At 44.1% G+C, this 14099-nt stretch overlaps 1 protein-coding gene across 2 annotated transcripts in view; it reads right to left on the bottom strand.

Annotated features, from left to right (window-relative positions):
- SV2C (synaptic vesicle glycoprotein 2C) overlaps positions 1-14099 on the bottom strand; it is a 163764-nt gene that overhangs the window by 108769 nt on the left and 40896 nt on the right. For both annotated transcript variants that reach the window (XM_069595340.1, XM_069595341.1), the window contains exon 2: positions 130-310. In XM_069595340.1, the coding sequence (XP_069451441.1) occupies positions 130-310 (181 nt within the window). The remainder of the gene's footprint in view (positions 1-129; positions 311-14099) is intronic.

Genomic DNA, 14099 nt, shown 5'->3' with positions numbered 1-14099 from the left:
ATGGGAAAGGAAATGCATTAAGGGATAATTTTTTGGTAATGAGAGCCTCCAGAGTGGAAAACATATACATTATGTCTTTATGTAGAATAAACACATTACTACAAAATCCGAAAGAGAAAAAAACCTTACCCGAATCCAGAAAGCAAGCGACAGAAGAGAAAGAAGCCGTAACCTTGGACAAACGAAGACAGGAAGGCAAAGAATCCGTTGATAGACATGCAAATCAGAAGGGACTGCTTCCGTCCCACTTTGTCTGCCAGGCCTCCCCAGAAGAATGCCCCCACCATCATGCCGAGGTACACTATGCTGCCTGCAACACACAGAAAACAAGGAGACACGTCAGAGCGGGCAGGAACGAAGCTCGGAGCAGCAAGTGAACGAGCGACAGGAGACGTTCTAGAATTCTGCGTGGGGGACGCTCCTTTACAAATAGATTCTCCAGGATCCGTGAGTCCGATTTCAAGTTGGAAAACAAGCTCTGGGGGTTTCCGCGCGCTGCCATGGGCGACGGCAAGGGCGGAAGATGAGAACGCCACGTTCTCCCCAGCCTTGTGGGGAGGGGCACCCCCAGTGGGCAGGCCTAAGGAGTCCCCATAGAGAACAACCCCGCAATTTGATTCACGGCTGTGTCACCTTTGGTCCAAATGCCCAGCTTAGCACCACAGCAAGGCCAAGATGGGAGACTGAGTCAAGGGCTCCCAGGTCAAAGTGGATCCTCAAGCCTGCGCTGCAGCAGATGACCTGGGCCACAGCCAGACTCCTAGGAAACTTCTAGAAGATTTCAAGGGTTCTTTCTCTCTGGTTCTCCTGAAAACCCTGACCCTTCCTTGAAAGGAAGGGATGTTAGGGAAGATAAGTTTACAAGAGTTAATCTCAAAATGGTCTCTCCCAAATCCTGCTCAGAAAAGAAAAACTTTTTCTTGGCGTCAGGAGCTAAGGCAGAAGGAAGATCGCTGTTTATGGTTTGGGGGTGTTCAACTCACCATGGTTGGCTCTGCTTTCATAAAGGAAACAAATGGAAAAATCAAGAGTTAAATAGATGCCCCTCTTGGTATCACTGAGTAAACAGCTGAATTTTCCAATTCACTTGCTTCTTCTGAAAAACCAAGCCCTCATAAACTCTGTCCAGAGTCTTTCACAGGATGATATAATATTAGGTATGGCAAATGTTATTTTTTGGAAGGTTTCCAAAAGGGTATGCAAGGTCTAGGGGAAATGGCATAATTAATAAATGAGAGTTTTGGCTTTACAAAAGCTGCCCACTACATCTTTTACTCAATTCCGCTTCTTTCCTTTGCTTCACCAAAGCACCATTCGACTAGTCCCTTCCCAAACAAGTGTTTAAGGTGCCCAACAGCACCTAGGTTACAAGCTGAGAAAACACTACCTTATTTATTGCTTTAGGTTAGTTAGGGAAATATCCTCCTTAAACATTCACAGGAATTCATTTGCTAACAGTTAATAAATTAATATGAGACCCAGAAGGAGAGCACTTGGCAAAGTCTGGTGAGCCCACATCAATGACATGCAGACGCTGCTCTGCAGATAGACGGGTCTAGACCGACCACAGGGAATGGTGAATGTTGGACCAATTATACAATAAGATGCTGGGGTGCTGAAAGGAGATGGGCGAATATCCTTTGCCTGGGCAGGGATGGCCTACTTTTCTCTGTACTATGTGGCTGACCATAAAAAGACCATCGTCCTCAATAAAGAGATTACTCACATCATGAGGCCCAATGCATGTCGAGAAGGCAACTTAAAGAATGCGTCAGCACAAGGCACAGGGATCCCCAGAGCAGATTCAACCCAGGAAAATGAATACGGGGCATATCTCTTACTTACAGCCTAAGAGGCTTGAATTTGCCACTCGTGCCTCTCAGAAGACTAATCAGTGAGCTAAGCTGCTTGACGGACTTCCCAGGTGGTGCTCGAACGAAAGAACCTGCTTGCCAGTGCAGGAGACATAAGAGACGCGGGTTCGATCCCTGGGTTGGGAAGATCCCCTGGAGGAGGTCATGGCAACGCACTCCAGTATTCTTGCCTGGAGAATCCCATGGACAGAGGAGCCTGGCAGGCTATAGTCCATAGGGTCGCAAAGAGTTGAATGTGACTAAAGTGACTTAGCACGCATGCATGCAAGCTGCTTGATAATAATGTCTGTCTTTAGAAATGCCTACAGGTCAGAAAGTGAGCTGCATCAACCAGGAGCAGCCCGTGGCTGTTGCCATCTAAAGACTTGGGACTCTTTCTTGTAACTCTGGCCCCAAGAACAAAAAATGGCCACTGGCACTTGTGGAACCCTTACCAGTTCTAAACTTTGGCGTGAATTAACTTACATAATCCTCTCTACCCTTTGAGGTGAGTACTATGGGAACACCATTCATTGCTGGGAAGCTGACATACAGGGACATTAATGATCTAACCACAGAGAAGTGAGTGCTGCCTACATCCCAGTCCGTCTCTCTGTACAACGTGGTAATGATTCCTTTAACCCTCCTGGCTGCCCTCCTGCGAAAACATCCCAGTTTGTCCAGGCTCTTGTGTGGAGGTAACATCTAAAACTGAACGTGGTACCTCAAAAGTCTCAGAGGTGCCTTTCCCCTGGATGCCACCCTCATAGAATTAGGGTTAAGCCTTGGGTAGTGGAAAATGACAGATGGGAGCCTGGGGGACGTGCTGCTTCGTCCCACCCGAGTATGTGACCTGGGATGCACTGCTTACTCTCAGGTACTCCAGATGGGTACATCCCCGACCCTTGGTGGGGGAGGTAAGGGACTTGATGCTGCCAATAGCTGGGTGATGCTAGAGCAAAAAGGAAAATCCAAGTTCTTGCTACAAAGAGCAGCGAAGGCATGCTGTCACTTCAGTCGTATTCAACTCTTTGCAACCCCATGAACTGCAGCCCTCCAGGCTCCTCTGTTCCTGGGATTCTCCAGGCAAGAATATTGGAGTGGGTTGCCATTTCCTCCTCCAGAGGAATCTTCCTGATCCAGGGATGGAACCTGCATCTCTTATGTCTCCAGCACTGGCAGGCAGGTTCTTTACCACTAGTGCCTCCTGGGAAGCCCAAAATGAGTAGGCTCCTGCGCCATGCTCCGAAGGAGCTGTAACCCGCTCGCTTTTCCAGTGCAGGATGGATGATGGTCCTGCTGGGCGGGTCTCCATGTCCTGTCATCCCCTTCTGGGCCATCCCTTGCAGCTGCATCTTCCCTAAACCAGATTATAGCGTTACATAGTGACGGTCCTAGCATTTTCAGGGCTCACAATCGGATGCTACATTTCTCTGCTCAGCAGGAGTGCAAGGACACAGCCCCACTTGGGAGCTTTTTAAACCTCAGGGGTAGTAAAGGCTAAGAGCTCATTCCTGCGAAGGAGACAGCTTAGTGACTTGACAAGGGACAGGAAATCCTCATTTACTATTAGCACCCTGTACTTAAGCCCCTTGCAAATAAAATTTAAAGATATTATTTATGAGAGATTTTAATATATAAAAAAGAAAAATGGCCCATTTTTCAATTCCCCCAGATATCTATCTATCTATATATATTTTTTTAACTCAAATATGCCCCATGGCCAATAATTCAAACCACACAGAAAATTATAAAACGAAAATAAGTCTTCTTCTCCCTAATCCTTGATCCTCTTCCCAAAGGTAACCATTAGTAATTTATTTCCAATTCTTCCAGAAAGCTCATACATATAAATATACAAAATGGATATCCTGTAGGAATTGTTTGTTAAATATAGGTCTTCTTCCCCCCACACCCCGCCGCCAACTCCCATGCAGCATTTATCATATCTAGTCTTTCTTAAAAATCTTTCAGATTTTTAAGCTTAAGCAAATCAGAAATAAATCTCTGTCAGGATTTTAATTACTTCTTCAAAACACATTTCATGTATTTCAGAAGAGCATTCACTATCAGCTAATAGGGGAAAAACAGACAGTTATTTCTCCATCTCTATTATTTCTATGCCTAAAATAAATATACCCAATTTCCCTAAATGAGAGGCTATTCAATCCAATTTTAAAGAATTTACAGAGTGCACCCACTATGTATGACTTTTCTAGAAGGCTAGAAATACATGGATTTATAAGTCATGATCCTTGACCTTAGGGAAGGAAAACTTGACAAATCTTCCTCTGATGCCTACTCTAAGCCAGGAGAGAAAAGAGACAGTTTCACATCCATTATTTCACAGAACTGCCCCCCCCCCACCCTGTCCCCAAGCTCACTGCCCAGGGCCAGTACAGAGAGGGGCACCCGGAGCAAGACCGTCCATAGCCTCCTGAGGACACACGGCCAGACAGAAAGTGCCCTCAGGAACCGGGCTGGAGGCCCTGAACTCCGTGTTTACTTCATCGAGATGGCTTAAGGAGCTTGTAATTCAGTGAGGGAGACCCAGGCCCATTACCCAGTGAGCCCCGCTGTGAGGCGTGTGTTCCGGGGGGAGGGGTGACTGGGGCAGAGGGGCGGGGGGTGGCCACTAATTCTGACTGTGGCCTCTGAAAAGGTTTTGCTGAGAACAGAACATCTGAGAGGACTCTGAAGGATAAGAAAAATTTCAACATGGTATTAAATTCCTCCAACAAGTGACAAGTTCAGAGAAAAAAAAAATAGCATCTCAATCTGACTTTGACTAAAAATACGTTTCAGATCCAAACATAATAATAATCTTTGGTGTCTACACTGGATTACTACTGGTAATTAGACCAACTGTAGCTAGACTTCCACTGGGCACGCTACAGACAGGATGACGCCTACCCAACAGTTTATTCCAGACAAGCAGCACAACTAGGAGAGTCATGTTTCGGTCATGTGATCTAACTAAAGCCAAAACCTCTGAATATTAGCAAAGGCACTCACTTGAGGGGGAGAGATGTGAATAAGGGTGGAACGGCTCTGGATGGCTGCCTTGCCTTCATGACCCCACTTGTCTTCACCGTGCTGAGACAGGGAGCCCTTGAAAACTGAGAGGCGGGATAAGCTCTCAACACGGACCAGCCTTCCCTGGCCACCGCTTCTCATGAGGCTACCGACAGAATGTAAAAGTATTTTAGTCCATTTTACAGGTGGGGAAACTGAGGCTGAGAGAGGCCAGCAGTTGAATTCAGGTCTGCCAGATCCTTGTTCCCCGGAGTGTGATCTCTGGATCAACAGCACTGGCACCCCGGGGTCGGGGGGGGAACTTGCTAGAAATGCAGACTTTCAGGCTCCACTCTGGACCTACAGGCTCAGGACCTGAATCTGACTAAGGTTCCCGCGTGACCTGTGTGCACTTGAGAATCTGAAGGCGCTTTTTAGACTGCTGTGCTTTCCATTGAAACATATAACCTCTCTAATACTTTTTTTAACTTAAAGTTTGTATTTCTCTAATACATATCTGAGCAGGGGAGATGCAGACCCCAGAATATTTAATTCCAAAGACACAGAACAAGCAAGATCTTCCTACATGAGCTGGAGAGGTCCTAAGGGTGAGCGGAGAGTCTGTGCCTCTCCTAGGCCCTGCTTTCTTTATAGAAGCTAGAGCAGACCTGCAATGTAGAGAGAGGCCAGGCTGCAATTCTCAGATCCTTTCCTGAATCTGATGAAGACTTTCATTCAGCTGGGCTGTCAGGAGGTTGAACTTGGCCTGAGAAATAAATATAATCTGAAACTCACTCCCCTCCCATCGCAGTGGGGGCTCAGGACATCCTTAGCTGGCCAGCCTCTTGGTCCAGGTTTCTCAGAAGACAGAAAGAGGCTTCAAGCATCACCTCCCCATTAAGGGATTTTCTAACATGGGAGCTGATTCCACTTTATTTAATCATACCCTCATTTCCCCCAACAAATATCACATTTCCATTTCTGTCTCTTTGCTAAGCTGCTTTTGATTCTTTCTGACAATCCCTAAGGGGCACACATCTTTTCCCCCAGTACCATTTAATCCACATTTAAATGAAACAGAACAATTTTAAGAAATGGAATAGAGTGGTTTTTCTCATAATAATTTTAGCCATTAGTTTAAAAAAATTATTTTAAGCACTTCAGTTATCTATGGCTAATGCATTACCCTATAATTCATTCCACCATTTATTTATAGATTGATTTTCAATAAAAAAATTTTGTGATAGTGTTCTGAATTCAGTGATAAATAATCTCCACGGGGCAATGCTCACACTCACCTTTTATAAGGGGATTTTCTTAGGTTAAAACAAAATTATAAGTCAAAGTAAAACAAAAATAAATCTTTAACAGTAACAATGACAGTTCTAAGATAGTTATTAAAATGAATAATATAACATCACTCATCATATTCACAGGATTAAGGGAAAATGAGTTACTCCTTAAATTATTCTCATTATTTTTCAGACGCTACACAAGAGGAAGGTGCATTTATTGTCCCAAGGATAGGATTTTCTACTCTCAGCTTGTGTTATACCCATAGTAGACACCCACTTAGCCAATTCTTACTTAACCAACACAATGGATTAACAAACCCACCCACAACACACTGAGAATTATTCCCCGTCTTCCTTCTTCTTCCAATAAATGCTTTAGGTTTACTGTTTTATACCCAACCTTTATGTGAGTTCTGCTGTTATTAGTTATGAATCCAATTAAACAGCAGTCACATAAATAATGAGATATGAGTGTGAAAGGAATGGGAGCTACTCCTATGAAACTAACTTAAGAAAGACATGGGGAAGATGGGGTGCAAAAGTAAATATTTATTTAATACACTTATTAAATAAATGTATTAAATAAACATCTTTATATTAAATATTTGTTAATGAAATATATTAAATTATATTAAATAAAATTTATTAAACAAATGTGAGCAATCCAACTCAGACTGAGAAAAATCATAAAGATGAAAGATTCTGTGCTTAGACAGAGGCATATTAAAGAAGTTAAAACTGAAAATCAAAGCCACTTGATGGTTATAGAGATACAGGAAAGACAAGGGGGTACTTCATTTCAAAGATACCTACTCAAAGGGCACCTTTGCTTCTGCACCTGAAGATGGTTGAATGAGTACAAGCCCATGTGTTAGAGTATTTAAGTCCCTGTGTTGATCTGCATGGTTTTTTGCTTTACCAACTTTTCCACTAATTGAGCAATTACCAGTCTGAATTTAATTAGGTAGTGGGATGTCTACCTTGCCTCAGAGGACCCCTGAAGACAGGCTTTGTGCATCAAGAAATCAGGGTTGCATAGCCATCGAAAGAGGCGACAATTACCCACTATGTGGTTTATCGCATCACTGAGGGCAACACTGAAAGAGCATCTCCTTAAGGTCAGTTGCAGAACTCACCACCTTCCTTAATTTTATTGAAGATTCCTCTTTTTTTCACTGCGTACTGGAAAAATCCCTGGAATGACAGTCAAGATCTTCAGGACTAGTTCCAGTCTCCCTAGAACTAGCTGTAAGCTGTTAGGCTAATCTTTCAGCTTCCTACATGTCAAATGGTAGGTGGCGGTCAGCCCTGTAAAGCTGAACCAGGCTCTCTTCTGTCTGGGGGAGCAGGGCACTTCTCTGCCTTGCTGGTCTCTTATGCACCCTCCCCTCCCACCCACTGATGCGGGAGCTCTCAAGGCTGCTGCCCTGTGCTCCTCCTCCAGGGCCCCCAGAATGGTGGGTTATGAGTGTGGCCGACCCTTGGCCAGACCACACCGTAGCCCATCAAAGGCTGACTCCAGGCACCACTGTGCCTCCCACTGTGGGTTTGCTCCCACTCAATTCAAAGAAGGCTGATATTTAATCTTCAACTACAGCTTGCTATTTCTGATTATTACTGGTTTCAAATTCTGCTTTTGAATTAGAAATGATAACATAAAATCGCCAGTTCAGGACCTATTCTATTGGATTCTTCCCCTGGATGTGCTGAGAAGTGGACCCATTATTAAAGCAATGGGGGGTTGAAATGGGGGAAGCAGAAAAACTGCTTTTGTTGTTGTTTAACCAAATGCAATACTCATCTTTAACCGCTACTATTTACCACTCTGAACTCTGGGTCAGGCAGCAAAGAATGAAGAGGCCAGGCCCTTGAAACATAAGGACTAGATCTGAATTTTCGCTCTACTCTTTACTAGATATTTGATCCTGGGTAAGTTTCTTTCTTTCTTTTTCTCTATGTGTCTCAATTTTCTGCTCTGTATAATGGAATTAATAACAGTACCTCCCCACACACTGTTTTTGAGAGATTAAATGGGTTAAAGCACTAAGAACTATGTGAAACACAGCTGTTCAGTAAAAAACAACAACTAATATCACTGCAGATGGTGACTGCAGCCATGAAATTAAAAAATGCTTACTCCTTGGAAGAAAAGTTAAGAGCAACCTAGATAGCATATTCAAAAGCAGAGACATTACTTTGCCGACTAAGGTCCGTCTAGTCAAGGCTATGGTTTTTCCAGTGGTCATGTATGGATGTGAGAGTTGAACTGTGAAGGCTGAGTGCCAAAGAATTGATGGGTTTGAACTGTGGTGTTGGAGAAGACTCTTGAGAGTCCCTTGGACTGCAAGGAGATCCAACCAGTCCATTCTGAAGGAGATCAGTCCTGGGATTTCTTTGGAAGGAATGATGCTGAAGCTGAAACTCCAGTGTTTTGGCCACCTCATGCGAAGAGTTGACTCATTGGAAAAGACTTTGATGCTGGGAGGGATTGAGGGCAAGAGAAGAAGGGGACGGCAGAGGATGAGATGGCTGGATGGCATCACTGACTCGATGGATGCGAATCTGAGTGAACTCTGGGAGTTGGTGATGGACAGGGAGGCCTGGCGTGCTGTGATTCATGGGGTTGCAAAGAGTCGGACATGACTGAGCGACTGAACTGAACTGAATACAACACTTGGTCTGAGGAAGAGAGCTAAAAGGGAAGAATAAAATGGTGATGGAAAAGAGACAAGAGGAAAAAGGGGAGGGGCTCTGGGGTGATATAGAAAGTAAAGTTACAGCTCATGTTCTGAATAGAAGCCAACTGAAACAGCTCTGGAAATGTGAGCTAATTTTTTTCAGTTTCAAAGACTGATTCTTCTGCATCTTGAGATTATTTAAATAAATAATCAATAGTCTTCTCCTAAATCCAACCCCTGACTTTTCCCAATCACTACTATTTTTAGTAGCCATAGGTAAGAACCATTGACACATTCAAATGCATCTGTGGATTTTCAGAAAATCAAATAAAAGTAAAGGAAGTAATAATATCAAAGGCATATGGACAAATAAAAAACTCTTTCTAATTTGCAATAGAGAAACATTTGCAACAAAAGTCAGCTCACCTTTGCCAGAAGGAACTGTAAATATCAGATGCAGACTACAGTGCATTTCTGACTTTTACATTTGGAAAGTCTGACATTTAAGTCCGTTGGTCCAGGCAGACTGATGTAGCTGCTTGTATGGGCAGGTAATTCCATATCAAGCATTATTATCACTTATTACTTAAGTCCACCTGGGCACTAAGCATCCTCTGAAGGCCCAAAGACACTGGCACTGAATCCAGTGAGCCGAATGCAGAAGGGGAGTCTCGACGTGGACGGCCAACCTGCTTTCTAATATTTTTCCTCAAATGGCCAGGATAGAGCACATCCACGGGATCGGGAAAGAAGTCTTTAAATAATGTTGCATGGAAAAAATCATTTGCATATATGGCTCTGCAGAAAAAAGGACAACAGCAGCCCCCTTGGTATTCAAAGCAATAAAGAAATAGGTCTCGGGGGTTAACCTGTGGTGCACCGTGAATATCACACATCAATTTCACACCAGTGGGATCCCCGTCGGGCTTTCCTGGTGGCTCAGTGGCAAAGAACCCGCCTGCCAGTAGCAGGTTTGATTCCTGGCCTGGGAAGATCCCCTGGGAAAGGAAATGGCAACCCTCTCCAGTATTCTCGCTTGGACAGTCCCACGGACAGAGAAGCCTGACAGGCTACAGTCCACTGGGTCGCAAAAGAGTCGGACACGACTTAGTGACAACAACAATGGGATCCCTATCTCCACAAACGTCCTCCACTCCTAGGCCTGTGCTGAGGGAGCAAGGTGGTAACTGACTAAGTCCTTTCATGGATCACTAGGCCAACCAATGGAGCAGAGGATCACTGGTCCACAGCTCTTAGTTGAGCTCCTGTGAAAAGCCAGACATCCTGCAGGGTATGAGGGAAGGGGAGGGCAGAGGACAGGGCTGCAAACAGGGAAGGGACTAGGCCCCCCCTTCTCGGGAGCTCAACTCACAACCTCGTGCAGTGGTTCCAGACCATGGCTGCACATCAGATTATCTGGGTGATTTAAGGGAAAGAACACTGATGCCCAGGCCACACCTGGAGATTCTGGTTCTGGGATAGAACTCAGGCAACAGTACTTTTAAAACAAACTTTCGCAACTATTCTAATATAAAGCCTGGGCTTTGAATCTTTGGTTTCCTGGGAATTGAAAAATCTGAAAAAAATTAATTACCATTAAATGAAACACATGCTATAATTAAGGTGAGTACATTCTGCTTAAGGGGGAAAAAGGAGAGACTTAATTAATTCCAGGGAATCTGGAAAACTCCCCATAGAAAGTCATGGTGGATCATGCTAAGTTCTGAACAATGAATAAAAATTCTCCAAGTAAGAGAGGAGAGTTCCAGGAAAGGGAGGAAGACTGAGTTCAAAGACTTGGAGATGTATCATAGCACCACAGACAAAAGGGCCTCTAAGTGGTTCAGGCTGGATAGGCTGCAGAGTTCATGTGCAAGGGTGACAGTGGTGGAAGATGGGGCCAGAAGGCAGGTTGAAGGCCATCCAAAAAGTCAGCCTTTATCCTCTGGGAAACTAAAAAACAGACTGGACATCATCCCTGCCTGAAAAGATCATTTCGATAGCCCTATGGAGTATAAACTACAGGGGTAAGGACAGAGGGGTGGGGGGGTGGGGAGGGCAAGGGAAGGACGAAGAAGGAAAAGTCCGGACCAGGGTGAGGCAATCAAGCCCTGAGATGCCCTGAGCACAAACTTTAAGGAAGCACTCACCCTCGAGTGCTAACTCTGCATCTGCACAACCCTGAGAGTGAGTGCTTCCTTAAATTTGTGCTCTAGACACCTTACTTTCCTTACCCTGGTCCTGGGCCTGGCCCTGGAAAGAAACCAGCTATTGCAATATTACTGAGAGGTAGCCCAGGGAAGGAATGAAGGTAGCCTGATCTAAGGCTGCGGCATGGCAGACTCAGAGAAGTGGGGCAAGGCTTGAGGTACTATTAGTTGTCAGAGCCCACAGTTCCTGGAATTTGAGGGGTGAGGCAAGGAAGAGTGGGAGCTGACACTGAGGAGTTTGCCTTGGGACGAGTCACAGTAAAATGAATGAAGAAGAGGGGTCCAAGAGGAGGGGGAAGGCCTGACACAGCTTCACATTTTAAACACATGAGGAAGAGCTTCGTATCAGTAACTCTTACTATGTTATAGCAACAAGGCAGAACAGGGCGGGCAGTACAGGTATCACCAGCAAATCCATAAAGTAATGATCAATGTAATTGATAATCAGGATATATTAATACTTCATGAAGGAAGCAGGGCTTGAGTTGAGCTTCAGAAGAACACCCAGGAAGAATGTGACTCAGAGGATGGGCAGAGTGGCATGTCTGCTTATGCTCAGATATACAACAGTGAGCGGGGGAGGCCCGGAGTGGGAGAACAGCATGAGCGGGTCAGAAGGTGAGCAGAGTATGCAGCCTGGTTACAGTGGACAGGCTGGGCATGTGGAGAAGAACAATTAAACTGGGTAAGTAAGGGAAAATCCTTAAACAGCAAGTCAAAGCAATTTTAATTAATAACATAGACAAATGCTTCCCTGGTGGCTCAGTGGTAAAGAATCTGTCTGACATTTTTCACAGAACTGGAACAAAAAAAAGTCTCACAATTCATATGGAAACACAAAAGGCTGTGACTAGCCAAAGCAATGTTGAAAAAGAAGAATGGAACTGGAGATTCAACCTTCCTGATTTCAGACTATCCTACAAAGCTACAGTCATCAAGACAGTATGGTACTGGCATAAAAGCAGAAATATAAACCAATAAAACAAGCTAGAAAGCTCAGAGATAAACCCACGCATCTGTGAGCAGCTTATTTTTGATAAAGTAGGCGAGAATATACAATGGGGCAAAGACAGCCTCTTCAAGAAGTACTGCTGGGATAACTGGACAGCTACACATGAAAGAATGAAATTAGAACACTTCCTAACACCACACACAAAGATAAGCTCAAGATGGATTAAAGACATAAATGTAAGACAAGAAACTTAACTAAAACTCTTAGAGAAAAATATAGGCAGAATACACTATAACATAAATCATAGCAAGATCTCTATGACCCACCTCCTAGAGTAATGGAAATAAAAACAAAAGTAAATAAGTAGGACCTAATTAAACGTAAAAGGTTTTGCACAGCAAAGGAAACTATAAACAAGGTGAAAAGACAACCCTCATAGTGGGAGAAAATAATAGTAAATGAAGCAACCGACAAAAGATTAATTTTCAAAATATACAAGTAGCTCATATAAGTCAGTATCAGAAAAACTAACAACCCAATCAAAAAGTGGGAACAAGACCTAAACAGACATTTCTCCAAAGAAGATAGACAAATGGCTAATAAACACATGAAAAGATGCTCAATATCGCTCATAATTAGAGAAATGCAAATCAAAACTACAATGAGGTATCACCTTGTAAAGGTCAGAACGGACATCATCAAAAAGTCTAAAAACAAATTCTGAAAAGAGTGTGGAGAAAAGGGAATCTTCCTACACTGTTGGTGGGAATATAAATTGATACAGCCACTATGGAAGACAGTGTGGAGATTCCTTAAAAGACTAGGAATAAAATCACCATCAGTTCAGTTCAGTCGCTCAGTTGTGTCCGACTCTTTGCGACCCCATGAATCACAGCATGCCAGGCCTCCCTGTCCATCACCAACTCCCGGAATTCACTCAGACTCACGTCCATCGAGTCGGTGATGCCATCCAGCCATCTCATCCTCTGCCGTCCCCTTCTCCTCCTGCCCCCAGTCCCTCCCAGCATCAGGGTCTTTTCCAATGAGTCAACTCTTCGCATGAGGTGGCCAAAGTACTGGAGTTTCAGCTTCAGCATCAGTCCTTCTAAAGAAATCCCAGGGTTGATCTCCTTCAGAATGGACTGGTTGGATCTCCTTGCAGTCCAAGGGACTCTCAAGAGTCTTCTCCAACACCACAGTTCAAAAGCATCAATTGAAAAAAAAGTTCAAAACACCATATGACCCAGCAGTTCCACTACTAGGCATATACCCTGAGGAAACCAAAACTGAAAAAGACACGTGTACCCCAGAGTTCTCTGCAGCACCATTTACAATAGCTGGACATGGAAGCAACCTGGATGTCCATCAACGGATGAATGGATAAGGAAGCTGTGGTACATCTACACAATGGAGTATTATCCAGCCATAAAAAGGAATGCATGTGAGTCAGTTCTAATGAGGTGGATGAACCTGGAGCCTATCATACAGAGTAAGTCAGTCAGAAAGTGAAAGTGTTAGTCACTCAGTCACGTCCAACTCTTTGCAACCCCATAAAGTGTAGCCCACCTGCCAGGCTCCTCTGCCCGTGGAATTTTCCAGGCAAGAATACTGCAGTGGGTGGCCATTCCCTTCTCCAGGAGATCTTCCTGACCCAGGGACTGAACCTGGGTCTTCTGCATTGCAGGCAAATTCTTTACTGTCTGACCCACAGGGAAGTCAGAAAGAAAAAAACAAATACCACATACTAATGCCTATATATGGAATCTAGAAAGATGGTCCTGATAAAATTATTTGTAGGGCAACAATGGAAACACAGACATAGAGAACAGACTTATGGACATGGGGGTGGGGGAGGAAGGAGAGGGTAGAATATATGGAGAGAGTAACATGGAAACGCATATTACCATATGTAAACTAGATAGCCAAGGGAATTTGCTGAATGACTCAGGGAACTCAAACTGGGGCTCTGTATCAACCTAGAGGGGTGGGGAGGGAGAGAGGAGGGAGGGGATATATGTATATCTATGGCTGATTCATGTTGATGTATGGCAGAAACCAACACAATACTGTAAAGCAATTATCCTTTAATTAAAAAT

The sequence above is a fragment of the Ovis canadensis genome, chromosome 7, assembly GCF_042477335.2.
Source record: "Ovis canadensis isolate MfBH-ARS-UI-01 breed Bighorn chromosome 7, ARS-UI_OviCan_v2, whole genome shotgun sequence".
Taxonomy (NCBI): Eukaryota; Metazoa; Chordata; class Mammalia; order Artiodactyla; family Bovidae; genus Ovis; species Ovis canadensis.
This window is presented reverse-complemented; position numbering and strand designations above follow the sequence as displayed.